The sequence below is a fragment of the Mauremys reevesii genome, linkage group 27 (assembly GCF_016161935.1).
Source record: "Mauremys reevesii isolate NIE-2019 linkage group 27, ASM1616193v1, whole genome shotgun sequence".
NCBI lineage: Eukaryota > Metazoa > Chordata > Testudines > Geoemydidae > Mauremys > Mauremys reevesii.
The window spans coordinates 1,429,009-1,451,600 of NC_052649.1; the positions used below are offsets into that span (position 1 = coordinate 1,429,009).

General features: G+C 44.2%; 1 protein-coding gene across 1 annotated transcript; it reads left to right on the plus strand.

Moving 5' to 3' along the window:
- Window positions 1-345: 345 nt before the first annotated feature.
- On the plus strand, window positions 346-22,554 carry DCAF7 (DDB1 and CUL4 associated factor 7). Its single transcript, XM_039516717.1, has 7 exons — window positions 346-724; window positions 8,238-8,396; window positions 8,944-9,055; window positions 10,142-10,260; window positions 12,602-12,811; window positions 13,586-13,703; window positions 14,841-22,554. Exons 1-7 carry the CDS (start codon window positions 587-589, stop codon window positions 15,011-15,013), a joined length of 1,029 nt encoding a protein of 342 aa, XP_039372651.1. The 5' UTR covers window positions 346-586; the 3' UTR covers window positions 15,014-22,554.
- The last annotated feature ends 38 nt before the right edge of the window (window positions 22,555-22,592 follow it).

Here is a 22,592-nt window from a genome sequence, read left to right on the forward strand (position 1 = left end):
GCCCCGCCTGTTGCCCAGCAGCTCACCCCTGACTGACACTTTCGTCCAGCCAATAGGAGGACAGGGAGCTAGACGGTCCCGCCTCACGAAGGGGCGAAGCCACTGCGACCCTTCGCAGCCAATGAGATGTTGAGAAAGAGCATCCCATCCTTCTGGGGCGGGAACGAACGGAGTGGCAGGTGATTCTACTAACGCGGCGCGCGCCTGCTTAGAATGAGCGGTACAGTGGCCAATAAGAGACCGGAACGCTTCTGACTGGCAGGTTTCCCACCCAACGGCTGTACGGGATGCCCTGAGTGGCGGTCGACTCAGCCAACGGACGCGCAGCGGGCGGGGCAGCCCGCGTGGTTTCCGCTCCTGTTGTGTGAGGGGCCGAATCCCAAACGGCCTCCGCCGCGGCTCGCAGCGCCTCCGGGTTTGGAAGCCGGGACTCGGGGCCAGGAGCCGGCGGCGCCCTCCACCCGCGTCCCCCGCTGCCCCCGGCTTCCGTAGGCCCCGCTCGACCGAGACCCCGCGCGCGCCTCACCTGGGCCCTTGGCCCCTCCCCGGCTGCCTGTGGCCCCCGCCCGCGCCCCCCGGCCCCGCCATGTCGCTGCACGGCAAGCGGAAGGAGATCTACAAGTACGAGGCGCCCTGGACCGTGTACGCCATGAACTGGAGCGTCCGGCCCGACAAGCGCTTCCGCCTGGCGCTCGGCAGCTTCGTGGAGGAGTACAACAACAAGGTGCGTGGGGGGTGGGGCCGGCCGGGGGGCGCAGAAGGGCGGTGGGCTCGCAGGGGCAGAGTTAAGGGTAGGGCACTGGGCTCGCGGGGGCAGAGTTAAGGGTAAGGTGGCTGGGCGGTGGGATCGTAGGGCCGGGGGGAAAGAGTTAAGGGTAGGGTGGGTGGGCAGTTGGATCACAGGGTGGGGGGAGGGCAGAGTTAAGGGTAGAGTGGCTGGGCGGTGGGACGCAGGCGGGGAAAGAGTTAAGGGTAGGGTGGCTGGGCGGTGGGATCGCATGGCCGGGGGGGCAGAGTTAAGGGTAGGGCGGTGGGATCGTGGGGCCTTGGGGTGAGAGTTAAGGGTAGGGCGGCTGTCTTGCTCCGCCCTTGGCTGGCTGTCACAGTCTCATTGCAGAGTGTTTTGTGTGGCATTTCCTAGGGTATTTGGTGGAAGCCGCTCTTTTTTTCCCAGCACTAGAAAGTTTGGGCTGTGGTCAGTTTTCAGTGGTATGGAATACTGATGGCTTCATGTTAAAAATGCTTGACCTTGCTTCTGAAGGCTTCATTGTTGTGGGAAAGGTTTTGCAGGACACAGGAAGGTTTTTCCCCATGCAAGCTCTTTCTCCGATGGCCCTCTAGGAGAGGAATCTCCTCTCTCTTCCTCACAAGGTGTGCTATAGCTTCTGTATGCCCTCTTCAGATTTAAATAAGAGACCTCATCTTCCAGGAGCAGCCCATGTAATCCCTCTTACAGGCAACATATTTTATTACTAGGCAGCAAGCTCATAAGTGCTATAACTTCAGCTGTTGTATATGAATATCCCTTTTAGATAAGCCAGGCTGGGGGTCAGGATGCATAGTCCTTTTGTGGAGCTGTATAATGGGAAGCCTCCGAGCAGGGAAGAGTACAACAGAGTTGGTGTAGGGGAGTGGGATGACTTACAACTTTGTGGAGAAATGTAACAAGGTGGGGGCAGTAAATTGTTGCCCATGTAGCACTGTAGATGACCAGAGCACTATCCAAGTGTGATGTGTAGTTGTTTTAACCAGCAGCCTGTATGTGTGTCACACTCAGTGAGTTATGTTGGGGCCATGGAAGCACAATCGGCTCTGGGACTGTCAACTTGAAAACCATTCCTTTGTTAAAAAAATAGTTAAAAATACCTTATGGCACTATACTCTCCCTTGCATTCCCATGCCAACTTTTTCATTTTACAATTGCATTTTCCCGTTTAAATCTCCCATTTCTGTGTGAAAGACCCATACAAACAGGAGGAAACTAACTATACAGAGGGCTGTTGAATGGACTGAAAAAAGTGTGTTTCAGTTACATTAATATTAGGTGCTGTAATAGCAGATGGTAAATTTGCAGAGAGATATGTACGTTTCTCTTCTAAGAATGTGGAGTGGCAGTAGGGAGGAAAATAAACTAAGTTGTGTTGGGTTAATGCTCATTTTTGGGTCGAGAGAGATTTGGTCTTTGTCATAGTGTCAGATAATGAATGAATGTAATGACAATTGCCACTTCCTCCAAAAATTCTCTTGACCTGAAACTTTCCAGCTTGGTTTCAACCCGAAGATTTTTTTATTTTTTTAAATACTAATTAAATCCAGTTATCTGGTTAGAGTTCTTTGGGAGGGAAAACACTAATACTCTTTGGAAGCCCCTTACAGTGGCCAATTCCAAAAGATCTGAAAGTTAAAGCATTATAGGACAAATGAGAAACACTCCCTGAAAAATGTGATGACAGCTATTGTCAGCATTTGTCAACAGTTTTTCACAGTGTGGTATCTGAGATACCAGTGTTAACCCAGTACTTTAGTATGTTTCTATGGTAATTTTGTATTTGTGGTTGGCAAAGGGTGAGTTTTCAATGGCTTCTGCTGTACAAGAACTGTTTCAATATGCTTATCTTCTGATACTCTGTCAGTGATCTGACACTACCCTGTCAATGCCATCAAACTGACCAAAATCTGAGAGGTTAACAGAACAATGGTCTCATAATTAAATCCAAAGCATTTGATTAAGAAAGGCAGCTGCACTCTCTAGCTATATGCATGATGTCAGGTAACAATCTATTGTAAATATGATGCTCTAGCACTGTGTATGCAAAGGACCTAAAATAAGAAACTCAGATGGGGATTGGACTAGAAGTGGTAGGATTGATTAAAAGAGCATGGGCAAGGTTCTGTGCTGTGACTCTTGACAGGTAACAGAAGGTGCAGCTTATGTGAAGGGGATTGGTGGTTAGAAGGCGTCTTTGCCATCTTTGCACTTTCCTAAGTCTGGGCCATTTCTAAAGCGGCTCTAACATTTGGTAGCCTTACCTGTGTCCTGGGGATATTCCCAAGTGGGCTCTTACGGCCCCACATCTGTCCCATTGTTTTCCATTCCCTCTGAGTACTAGAGAGTGGGAGACTTGCATGTAGAATTGAAGATAGAGGGCATGATGGGTGGGGTGCAAATCTGTTTGCCTGATATTGCTGTAGAAATAAATGAAGATACATATTTTCTTCAGTCTTCTAAAAATTGAAACAAGATCTTCAAACTTCACATTTGGCTGTTCCTCAGAAGGGATCTTGATCAAACACTGCCAGACTTGTTGACATGTATAGGTTTTCAGTTTCATGGTGCTAACAAATATCAACAGTTACCCATGTAAAAAGATACCTAATGGAGGCAGGGAGATTGCAGTCTTCATTAAATAAAATTGTAGCTATTGCTTAGAGTATGGTAGTGTCTCCTGTACTTTGTGTCTTTGTTCTGCATGGTCTCCGACACCTCCTCACTCTTGATTGCAAACAAAACCTACAAGCACTGGGATGTGATGGTTGTTACCCTACTGAGACTCTTGTGATAATGATATAATCCAGTTTGCTGAATGTTGCAAGGAAACATTTAGGAAAATGGATGGAAGTTTGTCCTCCTGTGGTGCAGATGCCAGCTAACTATATTGGGGCCATGCTAGTTGAAAAGTGGCTCTTTCAGATCTAGTCCATATCTATTCATGGGTATGATATAACCTCAGGGATCATGAAAGAACTTATTTAAGTTTCAGTTAAATGGAGCTTTGTAATGTGGGGCTGTAAAGTACATGATGGTTCTTGGTTTGATAACTGATTAGTTTCAGGGACAGGAGGAGGATAGCTTTATAGGGCAGGTCTGAAAACTGTCATCCTACATGTGCCTTATCTCAGCTGGCAAACTTACATAGCAATCACGTAAGGGAGCCTAATGACCTAAAAAAAAAAAGGTACAGTCAGCAGCATTTAAAGGAAAAATTAAAACTAACACACCTTTCCATATTCATAAACTTTAAAGCTTCAAAACAATATTTTTCTTAACTATTTTATTCCTCTTGACTTCTCTGCTTCCCCTGTGTTTCTAATGCGTTGCAAATCAACATTGTAATGCATTTCATCCATTTTGTTACTATTTCTAGGAAGGTAGATTTCCTAAAAGCAGGCCAATATTACTGCCTCTTCCTTATTTACAAGAAAAATATATCTGGTGCTTTTAAAAAGATTCAATCCTCCTCACATTCACTTCAGCAGAACTGCCTACTGTGAGGGAAGAAGTGCAGTGGATGAAAGCAGGACAGATTCTTATCTGATTTGTATTGTTTTGGATTTCTTCTAAAAGGGCATTCCTGATGCAAGATACAAAATGAATAATATAACAGCAGTTTACCCCCCAATCTTGACAGACAACATAATATAGCCCCCTATAAAACCTAATTTATAATTTCCCTACCTGAGGCGGTTCAAGCCCCACCATCTGTAGCAGTCCACAGGAATAGGTGCATTTCTTGCAGCATGCCCTGAAGGCCAACAGACATGAGCTATTTTGGACCCAGGGAGCTTAGCTGATCGTAACGTTCCAAATCATTTAGGGCTTTGTAGGTGAACAACTCAGGTTCAGACTGGAAACCAATAGGAAGCAGTGGTGTGAGCTGTCACTTGGTGTTACTCAGTGGTGTTCCTCCACTCCGGTAGACTGCCACGTTCTGCACCCAATACGTTTATGGATTCATTTAAGGCACTGTTTACAAGTGAGAGGCATGAATGATTAGCCAGGGGTGCAAATACACCCATCGCTCCTCAGCTGCAGGGGGAGGGATCACCGTATGGGGAGCTGCTCCCCCATCTGTCATCTGTCCAGGCCCTCTCATACCCAGGACCCTCCTGCAGAACCTCATCCACCTACCCACCCCCCGCATCCAGAACCCCCCTGACGAGCCCCATTCACCCTGGACCACCCTGATGAGCCACCCACACCCAGATCCCCACCCCACAGTGCCCCAACCAGCTGCACCTGATTGCCACACCACTGAGTTCTACTCCCCTGGCATCCTACCCGACTGCTAAGCTCTGTCCCCTCTCCCCACTGAGCCCCAACCACCTTCACCTGGAACCCCCTGCAGCGTCCCATTACTGTTGCATCCAGAACCCCCTAACAAGCCCCTTTGCATCCAGCTCTCCCCTGCACCCAGATGGTCCCACACAACCACACACACCTGGATCCTCTCCTGCCCCTCCACTAAGCCCATCCACACTTGGATCCTGCCTGGCTGCCCACACCTGGTGCACCTAACATGGAGGGGCAGGCCTGGTCCTTGCGCTGCGTCAGGGTTGGATGCTGAGTCCATGTCCTGGGGGAAGCTATAGAGTGATCTCCCACCTCCATGCAGCCAGTGGCCTGTGCTCCCCCATGCCAGGCTGGAGTCCCCACATTTATTTAACAAATAAAATTTGCCGAATTTTAAAATATTGTGTGCAGAATTTTTATTTTTGGCACAGAAATTTTACTTTCTTGGTGCAGAATGCCTTTAGGAGTAAAGTATTGCTTAGAAAAGTTATTGTAATAAGCCTTCTCTCTGCCTGAGTGCTGGAAGAAAGTAGGAAAGAACTTAGAGGAACTGAAGGGGCATGCGCCTGTTTGTGGCTGAGTATGGTGTTTCAGTCCTCTCGCCCCTGATGCCTCCAGCAGATTGCTGACTGACCTTGGTGGGTCTTCTGTGGCTTGACACTCCAGCCAAGCCACAAAGTCCAAATGAACCCTGCAACAGAGTGTGACTCACCACTGCGACGGTGCCTCCCGCTGGATGTCCCGGGGATCAGATATGTAGTGCACCGTCTTCTGGTGGTGTCTCACCCACTGTCACCTCTGCTCCTGGACCCATGTCATCACAATAACCGCAGCATCCTCTTCAGGACACAGCCCTCTGGCTGTGTCACACTCAGTTCTTCCTCCTTCCAGGGGAACGGCAGTCCAGCCACTTACACCAATCACCACTGAGGAAGAGGAGGACCCAGGCCTACCCACTACTCCGGGTCTCGGCTCAGGGACCCTGTAGATGGCAGCCACATGCTGCGTCCCCTCCAACCCCTCAGTCAACTTCCCTGGGCCACTTTCCCGCAGCCCCAGCATCTTCTCCACCCTTGTCTCAGGGTCTCAGCATGCCAGCAGTCCCTGATCCTGCCCAGCACTGCTCTGTCCAAGGTGCTATCTGCCCTCTGCCCATAGGGCAGCCAGTCCTCCAAGCTCCAGGGAGTGACTGACCTGCTCTGCCCTGCTGCTCTTCTTATATGGGCCTGCCTGGTCTCGATTGGCTGCTCCTCGCAGCCCCTCTCCAATTAGCTATCTCCTGCACAGCCTCCCTAGGGTTCTATTAACCCTTTATGGGCTAGATGCCCCATCACAAACCTCTTTTGTGGTATTAGAGTCCAATAAACAGTCTGCTCTCAGAGGGTCTTCAGTCCTGGCTCTGCGGCCTTTAAATTTGGCCCTTTGTTCAGGCTCCCAAATAAGCTCCATCACTTCTTGGGGTTTATACCACTTCACCTGTGGCCGGTAGGGGAACTTGGGCCCACTCACTACTCCAGGTTCCAGCTGATGGACCCTATAAACAGCCATATATGGCTTGTTTCAATTAATTGCTGTCTCTTCCTTGGGCTTCTTGTTACCTGGCCCCTTTAGTTTCACCCTAATCTCAGGGTTAAGGTTCTTGGATTCTCTCTCTGCAAACTGAGCTGTGCAAAGTGCAGCCAGAAAACAAACTCTGGATATACCCTCAAGTTCCTTTTTCCAGAGAGCAGCACCCTTCCTTGCCCCCTCTGATCCCAGCCGGGAACCGAATGGCTAAGGCCAGGCAGCGCCTTTTATCGAAGCCAGCAGGGCCCTGATTAGCTGTAGCATTCACCTCTAGCCCATGGAGGACAAGGCCTGAGCAGAGACGTTCATTGAGCAGGCCACAAAAATACCTAAGGCTTTGTCTACCCTGGCACTTCCGTTGTTAAAGGTTTTGTTGCTCAGGGGTGTGAAAAAACACCCCCACCCCCCGAACGACAAAAGTTCTAACAACAAAAAGCGCTGGTGTGGAGAGCGCTTCATCAGCAGGAGCCACCTCCTGGTGACGAAGCTACTGCCCCTCATTGGAGGTGGTTTTATTTTGTCGCCAGGAGAGAGCTTTCCCGGCGATAGAACGGCTACATTGTGCACCTTACAACAGCGCAGCTGCAAGGTGTGCAGTGTAGACATATTTCAGTTTAGAATGCAGTGAAGTGTTTAAGAAGTTCAAATTATTCCCCACTTTGTGCCTTAATTTGTGCTTGTCAATACTAAATTTTATATACCACCATGCTAAAAATCTTTGATATAAAGGAACAGAAAAATTTAAAGTTTGATTTCTTCTTCCAGGTCTTGGACTATTTGTAATACTGTCACTCTGACTTCGTCACTTGTGTTGTACCGTCTGCTATGATTTTTAAGCACTTTGCTGTTGGAGACCTGGGGTGAATCTTTTGAATTGGAAACTGATTTAAAGTCATTTAAAGAGAATAAATATGGCACCCTAGCATGTCACTTTCATTCACTTACCTTGCTAAAACCATATGCTTAGAAAAGAGGCTTCTGTAATGCATATGCATCTACTGAAACCATGAAGTGCTCTGTGAGGTTTATATGTGGGCAGACTGGGCATGTTTCCTTTTTTAAAGTTGATACACATTTTTTTGTTAATCTGAAAGCAGCATCGGTGGAAGAGAAGAAATAGCTTTCATCATTTGGGGGACAGATCTGTGTTCTGGTTACGACTTTACAACTCACTTAACCTCTCAGTGCCCCAATTTCTCCTTCTATAAAATGAAATTAGTTAATACTTTTGTACCTCAGAAGGAGCTGAGTGGTTTGGTTTTGTTATCTCAAAATGCTTTTAGAGGGGTTATTTGGTTGGCAAGTACTAGAGAAGTGCAAAATATAATGGTAGTGGTAGATCAATTACTTGTATTTAGCAGTAGATCTGTCCTACCACAGACTGTATTCCTTAAAACTTGAGAAGGTGGAAGAGTGGGAGGTATCTTGCTGCTTGTCAAGATGAACACTGGCGTTTGTTTTGGCATATCATTAATAGACTCTTAACTGCTAATATAGCATTTAAAATGCAACACTTGATACACATCTTAATATTGTTATATACATGGTTATTTTGCTAAGCAGAAAAGTGAGTTTTTAATTGATAGACATTTTCTTACAGGTCCAGCTTGTTGGTTTAGATGAGGAGAGCTCAGAGTTCATTTGCAGGAACACCTTTGATCACCCATATCCTACTACAAAGCTCATGTGGATTCCTGACACCAAGGGAGTATATCCAGACCTGTTGGCAACCAGCGGTGATTACCTGCGTGTGTGGAGAGTAAGTAAATAGCCTCTTGAAAAGGACCACGTATGTGCCATTAACTGCATTGCATTTTGATCCCCTTCTCTCCCAGTCCCATTTCTTTTGAGGCACATTATCTCTAGCATTATGCTCACCAATATTGCTGGGGGGGAAGACGGAAAGGACCCATAATTAAAAGCCAACATAGTGGATAATTTGTTCTTTTACCTACATTTTCAAAGTAACATAGAACCCTCTCTGAATAACAATACAATGGCTGTGCGGTATCTTGAGAATTCTAGCAGTGTCAGAATTATGAAAGTAGCTTATTAAATGTGATCGCAAGGCTCAATAGTTGCTTTGTAACAGAAACTTGTTACGGGAGAGCATATGTACCTTTCTCAGTTTTACTTCAAACAGTCTGAAAGCTCTTTACAATGGATAGATATTTATGGAAGAAACCAATGTCAAACACAGTTAAGACCTGAAGTTCTGAAGGCCTATGCTCTATGGGGCACCTCTTGGATTTTGCAGCCAGGCCATTCAATAAGGCAATCATTGTGTATTTAACTTCTTCCTGAAGGTGGGTGAAACTGAGACCCGACTGGAGTGCTTGCTGAACAATAATAAGAACTCTGATTTTTGTGCCCCGTTAACGTCGTTTGATTGGAATGAAGTGGATCCTTATCTTCTAGGTAAGACTGCTGACACATTAAATACTCAATATAAAAGTGACCATTTTGAATCTAGACCAGGTGAGTAGTGACTAGAACTTACTATGAGCTCATGGGCGTTCAGTGGCCAGGTTTCTACATCACAAAAAACCTGCTCCCTTAAATGTCACAAAAGAGCAGCCCATGGAGACTGAACTCCCCCTTCCCCCCCGAAGCATCTCCAGTTCAGGGTTGTGCATGTGGGTTGGGGATGTTCCCTGCTGCTTGTGCTCAACCTATATGTTGAATAGAGGGTTTCAGTCTTCAGGCCTGTCAGATTGGCACCTTTTGTTAGTGTTAAATTTATACACAGACTGTTCTGGCTCAGTTCAGCTATTTGATTGTAGCTGAAGATGCAATGGTACCCACAGGTACCCATTGCACCATGTTTGTTACAATGAAATGCCTCTGCAGCAGCAGGATTTAAACCAGGTGTCACTCTCATTTGGAGCAGAGAGCTAACTTCATTATTTAATTATAATCTGTGGGGTGGGGTATGAATCAAGGATGGTGTATACTCCCCTTGATCCATAGTCAAGACCTCCTATAGCATCAGGGGGAAGCTTGAACAGAGATCAAGGAAGCAATACATCCTTTCTGTAGTAACATTTCGTCTTTTGCAGCAATTCCCACCCCTGAAGGGTTTCGCTACCACCCGTATTGGGCTCTAGAGCTGATGTTCCAGTCAGTTTTGTATAGGGCAGTGGAGTTCACCCCACTGAGTCATTATCTGAGGCTGTCTGTACACTCAGGCAGACATGATATCGCTTTATGCTTGGTTCATCTTTGTAAGGCTTTCTCTACAGCTATGAGGGCCAAAGACTTGACTTAAAAATTTCTGCACAACCTGAGTCATGTGGACCACACATGTTGTGCAGGCCAGATCCAGCCTGTGATCCATGGTTTAATTCAGGCATGTCAAACATTTTAATCCTAATACTTTGCTCATGCAGAGTTCTCTTCACCCAGAGATCTCAAAGCACATCTGAGACTAATCCCATAAATGATAAGATTATGTTTCTGCAGATCTATGTTAGTACCACCATTAACAGACACTTTTTGTTTCAGGTACCTCTAGTATTGACACAACCTGTACTATCTGGGGTCTGGAGACTGGGCAGGTATTGGGAAGAGTAAATCTGGTATCGGGCCATGTCAAAACCCAGCTTATTGCACATGACAAAGAGGTGATGATATTACTCTTCCTTTTTCTTATTCATACCGTTGTCCGCATTACACCTGTTAAAGGTCTATAGAATGAACGTAGCTCCCATTTTTCTCCAGAAAAATCTGAGGATTTAGAAAAAAGACTTGGAGTCTACATTACATATCTGTCTAAAATTAAGTTGCTTGTAGCCTGAGAATTCTACATACTTGCTTTTACTCATTTTAGACGGTGGACCTGCAGAATATGCTTGCTGTTTTGTTCTAATTTGTATTAAATGTATAAAATATTGCCAGACAAAACTTAACTCCAGTTTAAAGTTGAGAGCTATATTTGTAACTTAAGGGTGGTAAAACCTTTTAATGTTTTCTTTGTTTTTTAATTTCACTTTAGGTTTCTTTTAACTTTAAAGTTAAAAAAAAATAAAAAAAAAAGGTGGGGGGGACGGGACAAAAAATGGAAACATACAGTTAAGGCACCCAAATCACCCTGTAGTGACAGCAGCCTCTACACTTAAGACATTTATATCAGACCCTCTCATGCAATTCAGGGTTTGTAGGATGGCCTGTATAGCATAAGCATTTTTCTAAGACTTATTCTAACTGCCTGTTGTGGTTTTTTTTTGTTTTGTTTTTTAAATGTTTGCTCGCTCCCTGGCTCCATTTATGAGGGAGTGGAGCAGGGATTCTTTGCTGCCTGTCCCTTTCTGAGGAAGCCTCTGTGAGCATTTTGATGGGGTGGGGGAGAAAGGAAAGGGTTTTTCATTCCCTGGGACTTTCTGCCCCTTTACTTCAGGGAGCATTAAGAGTCTTTAGTAGTTTTATTTAGACTTTAAGCCTATGTTCCCCAACACAGTTCCTACCAACCTCTTCTCTCTCTCCCCCCACAACTGTCTTCCCCAAGGGTTCCCAAAAACTGAATGACATGTCATACCATAACACAAATTGTTTTTTATATAAAATAAGTGTGTTGTAAAAATCATCTTGGCATGAATTTGAGATGCAGGTCATTCTAGACTCTAGACAAACCTGTACAACCCTTTGCCCTATAATAGACCTTTGTTTCTGCCACACTTCCCAAAAAAGCTAATTTTAGTAGTAAAGCTTTGTCTTCTGTCCGCTGTTAAAGTTAAGTAGCATTAGTATCTGGACTCCTACTGCAGAGGCCTCCGAGGATAGAACCAGAACTGATACATTCTTAAAGTCCTCTCTAAAAAAATTATGTACATGTAAATTGTCATTTCTCAGGGGAACTATATTCTGAGCTAGGGAATAGGCTAGATCTCTTCTATCTCTAACTGCATCATTTGCCAGTAGGCGCCATTTTATATTCTACACCAGGGGTCTCAAACATGCGGCCTGCAGAGTTATTTGCTGCGGCCCCCCAAGCTCCCTGTTCCGCCGCCCCCCCACCCCCCAGAGTTATTTCCTGCAGTTGCCAATCTCCCTTCAGCCACTGCCCCTCTTCCCCCCCCGCCCCCCAGTGCGCTGCATCCCCACTCCTCTGCCTACCTCCAGGCGCTTCCCATTTGGTGGCGCTTAGCGCTTTCCAGGAGGGAGGGGGAAGGAGTGGGGAGCGGGGCGCTATGGGGAGGAGGCAGTGAAGAGGCGGGGCAGGGGTGGGGATTTTGGGAAGGGGTTGGAACAGGGGCAGGGAGGGGCAGAGTTGGGGTGGGGACTTTGGGGACGGGGTGAGAAGAGGCGAGGCAGGGCCTCATGGAAGGGGTGCGGGGGGCTTTTGTACCTTTTATATGAAAAGGTGTCAGTGATGCGGCCCTCGGGCCAATGTACTAGTCCTCATGTGGCCCTCGTGGTGATTTGAGTTTGAGATCCCTGTTCTACACCAAGATACCTGTGGTATTTGCTATAATTCATTGCAATTCCCTGGTAAAATCAAATGCCTGACATAGTAAATTGTTAGTGATGACACACTCTTTAGATGGAAAAGCCCTCTTAGTGCATTCCCCAAACAGAGAACATATCTGGTAATAAACTGGTGCCACACTGGAGCTTAAGACTTCTGTATTTTTCTCTGAGAGTAAGTATATGTAGTACATGCAGTCCAGCTATGTAATGGTGATATTTTTATTGGAGAGGAAAAGGCCCAGATGTAGATAATGAAGACGCTGGCACAGCTGCTACAGCTGTGTGGTTAGCACTCCTAGCATGCTCCCATCTCAAACTGTCTAGAAAGCAGTGCTGTCACTACTTTGACGTGGCTGTGTGCTGTTCTTGTGTTTGCAAACACTAACTGGGAGGAGGAGGAAGAATTAATAGGGCACATTCCTTGAAAATGGAGAAATGGGAGCCAAAATGATGCCATTAAAATAATGCCATTTTCTTATCTCCCCTATCACTGAGCAGGTATATGACATTGCATTTAGCCGCGCGGGTGGCGGGAGAGACATGTTTGCGTCAGTTGGCGCAGATGGCTCAGTGCGGATGTTTGACCTTCGCCATCTGGAGCACAGCACCATTATCTATGAGGATCCACAGCACCATCCGTTGCTGCGTCTCTGCTGGAACAAGCAGGATCCCAACTATCTTGCAACAATGGCCATGGATGGTATGGAGGTAAGGCACTGACCATTTGCCCTATAGGCTTCAGCAGTTGGGACTTTTTAGATGGGCTTACTGATTAGTCAATGTTTGTAAAGCACGTTGAAGGAGAAGAGCACTACATAAGTGCTTTATATTGGGTATCTGGGACAGGGCTGTAGATACGGATTGCAAGAAGCCCAGCTTCTAAGAGAAGTATTGTAAGGAGTTATTCTATGGAGTTGTTCGCTGCATTGTACATTGTTCATTTTCCAAATGTATTGAAGTTCTCGTACTTGCTGAATTTCAATATTAACACTTTTAAAATAAAAGCTGACTTGATTTCACATGTCTACATACTTATTTACATCTGTAATATGCAACTGTAGGTCTTGGGATGCTGCAAGCTTGAGGAGTTGAAAGGCTCCTTTAACCTGTAGCTGATTTTGAGGCTGGTCCTTATGCCTCTGAGCTGATACTCCGAAGTTCCATCTTGCTCCAGGGACTCCAAAAGGCACTGTAGATTTTTCTTTAGTTGGACATCACCAGTACTCCTCCATGGAGTTGTAACTTCATAATTCACTCTTCCTGTGTTACATATTACACAAGGTGTACAGAGTGATTCTCTAGCTGCTTTCAAAAGTCCTTGGCAAGCAGATATTATTTTAAAACAGCTTTTGGTCAGTTGTGTGTGTCTTTAGAGACAGTGCTGTATTTATAACATTCTGCCAAAATGGCTTGTTTTCTTTTGTTTGTTTGTTTTTTCTTCAGGAAACAAATAAACAAACATTTTTACTTTTGCTTCTGAAGGTGGTGATTCTAGATGTCAGAGTTCCCTGCACACCCGTTGCCAGGTTAAACAACCACAGAGCATGTGTGAATGGCATTGCCTGGGCACCTCACTCTTCCTGCCATATCTGTACAGCAGGTGAGCATGGGGGAGCGAAGGAGAAAAGATCTCTCCCCCTCTTTGGTCCTGTTCCCCAGGAACTTTCTGAATGTATGAACCGCTATCCTGGGACCCCTGCAATCATTTCCACTACCTCGAATCTCTCCAGCTCTTTGAGCAAAAAAATAAGACTAGATCTATATCCAGGTGTCATAGGTGCTCATTTTATTACCTCCGCCATTTCCCAATATTCTCCAGGGAAACCAAGAAGCTGTTGCCTCTTAAGCAGTTTGGGCATTGGGCTGTCTCACCTTGAAAATGCGGGACTGTGTCCCAGTGTCTGAACTGCGAAGGAGGCAACACCTTTCTTAAGTCATGAATGTTGGAGTAGTTCATTAGCTTTAGGTGCATTCCCTAACAGCTAACCACCTTATTCAAAGGGCTGTTTTCTCTCCTTGTAATAAAGCTATAGTTGTTAACAGTGCTCGAATTCTGCATTTTTAATTTGTGATGAATTTAGTGTCGCTTCTGGCTGACTATTTTGCAGAGGGCCATTTTCTTGCTGAAGGTGTAATATTGCTGCACACACAGTAGAGAGGTTCACTATATGGCTTCTTAACATCCATTAGACCATACTTTTGGTTTTGGCTAAGTGTGTGGGCTCCCATTTAAGTCACTGGGAGCTGTGCACCCATGTCTGTAGTCAGAAAACAGTATTAATTTTCTAAGAAAATTGGGCAGATGTCCGTGGACACAAAGCTTAAAACCACGTAAGTTAAAGACAGGAAAGGTCTCTTAGGTTCCATCTAGTCCATCCCCTTGGCCGACGCAAGATTGTTCCTGCCAGTGTATATTCAGTGCTTTCTCCAGGTGCAGGTTCTTAAATGTGCCTATCGATGGTGCTGCCACCATTTCCCTTGAGACCGTATCACAGATGTGTAGTGAGCTAAAGATCTATACAAGCAGGGTTATGGTGGAGTGGAGTTGTTTCATTTTATGTGATCTTCATTTCTCCATGTTTGGGGAATTGCCCAGCTTTACGTTATTTTTTTTCATTTGGACATCTCACTCTGTATTTTAGCTTGCTTTTGAAACTATCCCTCCAACTAGCCATGTAAATATGCCTGTACCTATTTCTGAGATGACTGATTCAAATTCTTTCTTACCGGTTTGTAGCGGATGACCATCAGGCTCTCATCTGGGATATCCAGCAAATGCCTCGTGCCATTGAGGACCCAATCTTGGCCTACACAGCAGAAGGGGAAATCAACAATGTACAGTGGGCATCGACTCAGCCGGACTGGATAGCTATCTGCTACAACAACTGTCTGGAGATCTTGAGAGTGTAACACTATTGGTCTGTGCCAAACTGAGGCAGGGCTTTATAACTTCCCCTCCCCTCTAAAGTAAGAACAAACATGTTTCAAGTGGCCAGTATCTTTTGTTGCTTTGCATCTACTGTTCCAAGAAACTGTTACAGGAGTTAATGGCAGGTGTCGGCTGGTCCCTACAAGACTCAGAAAATGAAGGGACGTACCCAGCCTCTTGGACCTTCTGGGTTTTGATTTTAATATTTTTCTCAATTAAAAAGTTCTGTATATCTGTTTGTTGACTGTGTTAATGAGCATTACAGGCTTTAAATGACTGTTTTAAGTTGCTGCATATATCCATGTGTTTGTCAGCCAGCTATGGCAGCACATCCAATTAGTTTGATAGATGTAAGTGCAAAACTAGGTGGAAAGAAAAGACATTAATATTAACCACCGCCTTTGCAGGAATTTTTAATCATTCCTGTTACTGTCCCTAAACGGTTTGAACATTTGTATGTTTTTATATATTGGACTAAGTTTCTATTAACTAGGCTCTTCACCCCAGTTCTTATTTTTGATATGTGATCCAGTTCCATAAGCCCCAAGCAGGATCTGTTGATGATGATGGGTCATAAGCATCATTGTAGGCTTCCTAGCAGTAAAACAGTTGCTGTAGCTGTTGCCTTGGCTACATGCCCCTGACCACACCTGGTGCTGTGACGTACCATGACTTGTCGCACAGTTCTTTCATTTTAACTGACGCTAGAGGCAGTTGTTACTGTGGTGGGCCGTATGTTAGATCATAACTGAATTATTGAGTCTCCCACAGCTGAATGACTTAACTGAATGGTGACAAGATTCACAAGGAGAGAAGCATTAGCATTGTACTGTCAGATCTTGGTGGATGAATGTGATCGAAGCAGTTAGAACAGGTGGTCTGCTGTCCAAAGGCAAGTCATGCCCCCTGTAAAGGAAAGTTTCCTAAAGTAACATACAGGGTTGGGTCTAAATGAAAAGAAGTTGTCCAACGTGTGTCTCAAATGGAGACCTTGTTTTGGCTCTAGCTGTCATTCTTACATACTGCAACTCTTGTAAGAGGAGCAGGATAGGTATGGCGTGAGGGGAGCCTTCTGTTTTCAGCCAAGTTCCCTTTCTGAAGTGGAAAGGAAAAGGGGAGCGAGGCCGGCCCTCTGTCACCATGATGCTTTATGCGGAGGGATAGCAAAATTCTTTGTCGTTTTAACATGGCAGGTAGTTTGAATGTTGTCATTTTTCTTGTTTTGATCAGCTAACTGCAATACCCTTCAAATGAGAAGGTGACAAACTGAACACCGCACTGTGGTGAGGTCTAACCATCACCTTGTTCTGTAACAATAGACTGAGCTGAATAGGTCAAGATCCAGATCAGCTGACCCTGACTCATTACCTTGAGAGACAATCTTGATATTGACTGAAAACCAAAGGCAGCATTATACATAAAAAGGCAACATTTAATTAATTTTTCTAAGAATATTAGGCTTCCAATTTTTCTAAGAATATTAGGCTTCCAAATAGTAGCTTCAGTTGTATACACCGTCTCTCCCAAGTCCCCAGTCAACTCTCTTGCAACCACAGGTTTCTATTTTAAATGCTCTGTCCCTCATGTTCTACATGGAGGGACAGAGTCATGGAGTCAATGAAACTAAATGTTCAGCCTGCTGTCAAGTGCAGATTAAAATTGAAAAATAGAGATGTCTCCTTTTTCAATTATAATCTTAGATGTTTCTGGTAACAACCAGCAAAACTTATCCTTCAGGTGACTTTTAAAAAAATAGAAAACAGTATACAAAAGCATCTTATTCATCTGATCACCTCTCATTAGTGACGGATATTTACTCTGGTTAACAGTGCAGAGCCGTTCTCTGGGAGAATGAGATGCATTCTGTTCAGTCTCACACATTGTCAATAAAATTCATTACGTTCCAATTGCAGAATTGTTATTGATGGGTGAGCCATAAAGAACTGTCTGGTGTTCAGATTCCTAATATGGTTGCATGTTCAGATAGCTTACACATGCATCTCTGGTATTCTAAGCACATTTGCTCCAGAAATTATTGATACACAAGTGTGGAACCACACATTAAACTTGGTCACTCTTCAAAGTAGAGCTGTGCCTTTAAAGTTAAACTTAAATATGCAAGCATGTTAGAAAATGAAAGTTGTGTTTCTCATAGCAACATTCATTTATATTGTGTAGGCTGCTTTCATTTAGATATACTTGTAAAAATATTACATGAAAAATTCTTGCATGTGTATCTAAATACAAGTACTAGGCACAGTGTAAACAAGCTAATGTCAGTGAGAGAAGCATAAACCTTTTGCTTCCTGACTGCAAACTAAATGTGTTTACATAACATTGCAATAAGTTTTGCATTTCATGTTTTGGGGAAGTAGGGTTTTGGGGGAGATGGGGGAAGGACTACTTTCATAATGTTAATATTTAAATAGTCCCAATTAAGCTTTGAAGTCTTATTCTGTTGATGTAAATTGTGTGGGTAAAGTTTGAGTTGCTGCTGCTTGGCTGCAGACAGATTTCTGCAAGGCTGAGTTAACAGTGTAGCTGTACATCTGTTTCTAGCTGCAGTCTTCAGAAGGCAAAAATGATAGCAACATAATGTTTAAGCTGAAAGCTTAGTTTTTGCAGAACTACAAAGAATGCATCAAAAATGGTGGATCCCATGATCTTAACTTTCTTTCTTGTCCACCGTTTTCTCCAGTCTCTCTGATCTTGACAGGTTCATGTTTTAATGAGAAACTTAGTTTCCTGCAGACTGTTAACGGTCAGGCCAGACACTGAGCTTATGTGGTTTCTCTGCCCACTACAGGCTGTATTAGGCAGAATGGTATTGAACATGCTCATTGACTCTTTTCTCTGTAGATTCTTGTACTATGTGCATTACTGTGGTATCTGAACAACTTTAAATCACACTCTTCCTCCCACCCAGCTTAGTGATGGTCATGGAGAACAATTCACTTGGAGAAGTTTTAGTTGATATAGTGAGAGCTTTTTTGCATTATGGAAAGTGAATAAACATCCAGTTGAAAAGGGATTTTCCTCAAACTTTCCAAAAATATAATCCCACCTTGACTAAGAACAGAGTTTAGAGAATGAGAATTGAGCATGTGAAAATGAGACTAAATGAGTACACATAACTTCATAGCTTCCATTACCAGCAGAAGTGGTTCTGTTATGTACACTGAGGAGACCTCATCTTGAGGCCTTCCTCCATAAGATTTCTTGCAGAACATTTGTGGCTTTGTCTTTAGAGATTAGGCTCCTGATCCAAAGTTCCTTGAATGCAATGGAAGCACCTGCTCACTTGGCCAGTTGAACTGCTTTTGGCTTCATTACTTGCTTTGGGTCATGTCCTGCTCTCATTCCATAGGTGGAACCCCAGGGAAGCCGGGGACATTGTATGGCACTGACACTTCTTGTTTTCAGAAGTCATTTGGTAGCTTAATGAGCATTCCCTGAATATTACCACAAATCTTTCTAGAGAAGGAGTTCAGTAATACAAATGGCATGTCTGTATAGGTAAAGAAATGAGGCTTCAATGCCCCCGCCTTCCTACTCTCACAAAAGGGGCAATGAGGGAGGAGTTGAACTGTCCATCAGTTCATTTATTTGCATGGCAAATTAACCCTCCTTCCCCGAGATGTATATGGTGCTGAGGGTTAATGACCAAAAAACTACTCAGCAGCAGATTCTACCTGCTGAAGTCCAATTAGATGTGGAAATCTTGCACAGTTCCTTTGTGCTGATGAATTGAAATACCTCAGCCCACCTTACATTTACCACTTGCCAAGTCTCCATAAGCATTATTTCTTCCAGAGTTAGTGGAAATAACTGGTTCAGTGACTCATTTTGGTGGTGGCTCTTTAAATGATTGCGACACTATACAGAGAAACCGCCTTTAAAGAATTTTGCATCGGAGTGGGAGAATAGAGATGGAGACCTTAGACCAGTGGTTCTCAACCTGCGGACGGCTTGTGGCCCAATCAGCACACAGCTGTGGCCCATGTGACATCCTCAGGGCCATACAGGTAGTATATATATTGTGTGGGTGCAGACCACACAAAACAGAGGACTGCATGTGTGGCCCACAATGGTAAATAGGTTGAGAACCACTGCCTTAGACCTTTCCCTAAGCATCAGTGAGCTTGGTACAGAAGTGAATTTCGTAATGGGACTGAAAGTGCCATTTCTCCTCCATTTCTCCTCCAACTTCACTAGTTTTGTATCTTTTCTCTGGCTGGCTAATTCCAGCCATTGAGCTGCATTTGAAAAACCCAACTGCCCAGGATACCAACTCTCACATGGGCAGTTAATATGTCTTGGCTCCCAGCCCAAAGATGAGGTGAGACTCTAAAAGCTAGCTGGAGGATGAGCCAGTGCATTAGTATGTTAAATCTGTATGTCACTGAATTAAATCCGTCTGTGGTAGGTTGCTGCAACTAAACTTGCCCTGCTATGTGCTAGGATTTAATAGTCAAAGTTGCTTTGACAATCTCTTTGAGTAAGAAATTCAGTGGTCGCAAAGTACAGAAAGAGAAGAGGTTGGCACTGCAGGTTGTTCCTTACTTTAAGGCTCCCTGGGTACTTCCTTGCTTCCCATAAGAGTCAAAATTCATGATCCCTTCAAAATTTACTTGTGATCACACATCTGCATTGCTTCTGATTCCTTTTTTTTGAACACTGGCTAAAAAAGGTCAGCAGCCAGAATAGATTCATTGATGAGATGCTAAATCCACAGCTGTGTGATCTGTAGATCGTTCCTTAACTGGGATTGGATTGGAGAAATCTATGTCTGTGCTAATGTATTGGTACATACGTACATTTTTTTGGACCTTTGTTTTAAAATATAAGTTCAGGAAGCTGAGCATGCTCTAGATGGAACTTTAGCAGGTATATTTTTGTTAGGGTTAGGAATGGAATAACCTTCCTACCTCAGTACTTTAAGGCTGGCGTTTGACTCTGAACCCTGTGTCCGAGTAATAAAATCTTAAATACAGCGTGAGAGTTTCCTGAATGTTGCGGTTCCAAACTGGCTCTGGCTGGCAGCACATGGTGACCTCTTTCACGCCAGAACCACCTGAAAAGCAACACCAAAAATGTGAGCACTTGAAAATGCTGTTAATGCTACAAACTGTGAGGCTTTATATTCAGAAGACAGCATGATCCAGGAGGGCTCTCTCAAGCACTTAACTTTGCCTCTTGTCCAAACTGAACTCTTTTTTTTTTTTGCTGCTTTTGGGTACTTTTCTTATTGCCTAGTTGTGTTTGGGGGACCCTGGACTTAGGTGCCCTTTCAAACATACGGCAGTAATGTCAGGTGGTTTGGGTAGATAGTTATCTTGGGAGGTAGGTGAATTCTGCAGTCTTTGTCAATTCCATAATGTCAGGAAAATTGATGCAGCTTTCTGTGACTTAAGATGCAGAATTCAAAGATCTTTGACTTGTCAAAATTCCTTGGTACTGACCACCTTAACCCTTTTGGTATATGCAGCAAAGGCAGAAATGGATAAATCACAGGGTGCAGCTCCATGCACAGTAGGGCTGTACAATTGTTTATACTTCCCTCTAAGTATTGAAAGGGTTCGTTATCCCACTACTGCCACACACAATGGTTCTGCCACTTCAAACTCAAGGGAAGCATTATCCAGTCAGTGGGCAGTTCAGGTATCTCTGAATGACCGGTTGCTTTTCACTCCAAGGCCGCTGGTTCAAATCCCAGTCTAGGCATTGTTTTGATCTGTGGTCTGTATGAAATGAGGTGGTTTCCCGATCTGATTCCTAATGGGCAGGGGTACATTTGGCTCGAGATGGCCCCCTTATTAATGTCTGCAGGGAAGCCTACGGATTTAATGGTAGGTGGCACTTAAACAGCACTTTTCCATGCTTGCTTGGCAACCAAATTTTCCTAGGGAAGGTCGCTCTAAGTCATAGGTGAGGTACGTTGGCAAAGGTAGGGTGAGTGAAGAAACTTGCACTGCCCATGCTGTAGCCAGAGGATCTCTCTCTCTCTAAGGTTTTTGATCCAGCACCTTTCACCAGCACTGAAATAGTAACAAACGTGACTAGACACCAGCTAGCGGGGTGCTTGTCTGGCAACTGGAGACGGAACATAGAGGCAAGAGCAGGTCTAAGAGGAAGTTGCACACTATTGCATTAGATTTCTGGACAGCCTTTAGTCTGCCTAGTATCACAAACCCTCTCTTCTGGTGCACAGATACCATCAATCTAGAATTTCCTTGCTAGTGAGGAAAATGACCTGCTTGGCATCCTTTTCAGATAAGCTAATAAAGGACAATGCTGAGGGGTTTCTTTTAATTCTTGCAAGGTTCTGCGGCCACAACAAACTACAGGCCCTGGTTCCATCTCTCGTCAAACACACTAGTCAGCGTCTCTTAGAATGTCCGTTTTCCTGTTTGTAAAATATGCAAGTTTCCTTCTACGCGAGAGAGGGTACAGGCGAGTCTCATCTTACGCTGGGGTTACGTTCCGCTGTCAGCGCGTAAAGCAAAAAACACGTATAGTCAAAATTACATTGAGTGTAATGGCAGGCGAATTGCCCACACTACAGGAACAGTATTGAAATTATTTTTCTCATTTTTTTTCTTTGCTGACTGCGCAAAGCTGAATTCGTGCATGTTAAATGTGCATAAGATGAGACTTGCCTGTAATTGGTCAGGCAAATCCGAATGAAGGCATAGAGAACTTGCTAAACAAAGGGGGAAGGACTCCGGCAGTAAATAGTACTGCTGTGAAGCAATGTGGTATTTTGACAACCTGGTGAATATGAATTTGTGGTACCTGCTATTTAAAAGGATCTTTTTTTTTTAACTTGGGTTGCCAGCAGTGTACAATATAATGAATAAATCTGTTGAGCCGAAGCTTTTTTTTTTTACTACTAGTAGTTAAGTAGGAGATGTTCATTTTGTTATGTGTATTCCCTTCTGCTGTTCCCATTTCAAGTCCCATTGTGATAACTTCCTGAAGGTGTGATCTTTGTAGCATGATTGTACAAACATACATATGAAATCCCAGATTTCTTGTTCTCACTAAAATATGTTAAAGCAATAGCGATTTTACTGCTGTCATGCATAGCCTAAGGTGTTTGCACACTTTTTTCCTCCCTCTTTCATATTGCTTGAGATTTGCAACTTTGCTACTATACTGTACTAGAGGAATCCTAGTATCCCATTATCGGGCAGACTCAGACATGTTGTTGCCATGAGTAACTGCAGTGTCCTGGTATTCCTTTTTTAATTATTTTTATGGAGACACAATATCAAAGGTTTTGTTACAGTGGATTTTAACACCCTCACCCTGGAACCATATTATTGAAACTCTGTAAATTAAGTCAGTCTTTTATGAAACCGCTTGAAAGTGGAATGTTGCATCCTTTTATGCTATTTCCTGCTTCCTATGTAGTTTTATTCAATTTTTTAACCTTTTTCAGTTTCAGCCTCCTGTGTATTAGGTACAGTATTTTCTGCCTTTCATACTTTGTAATAAAAATTGAACATTTATAGATTGACTGCAGTTTGCTGTGTGGTGAGTTAAAACTGATTGCAG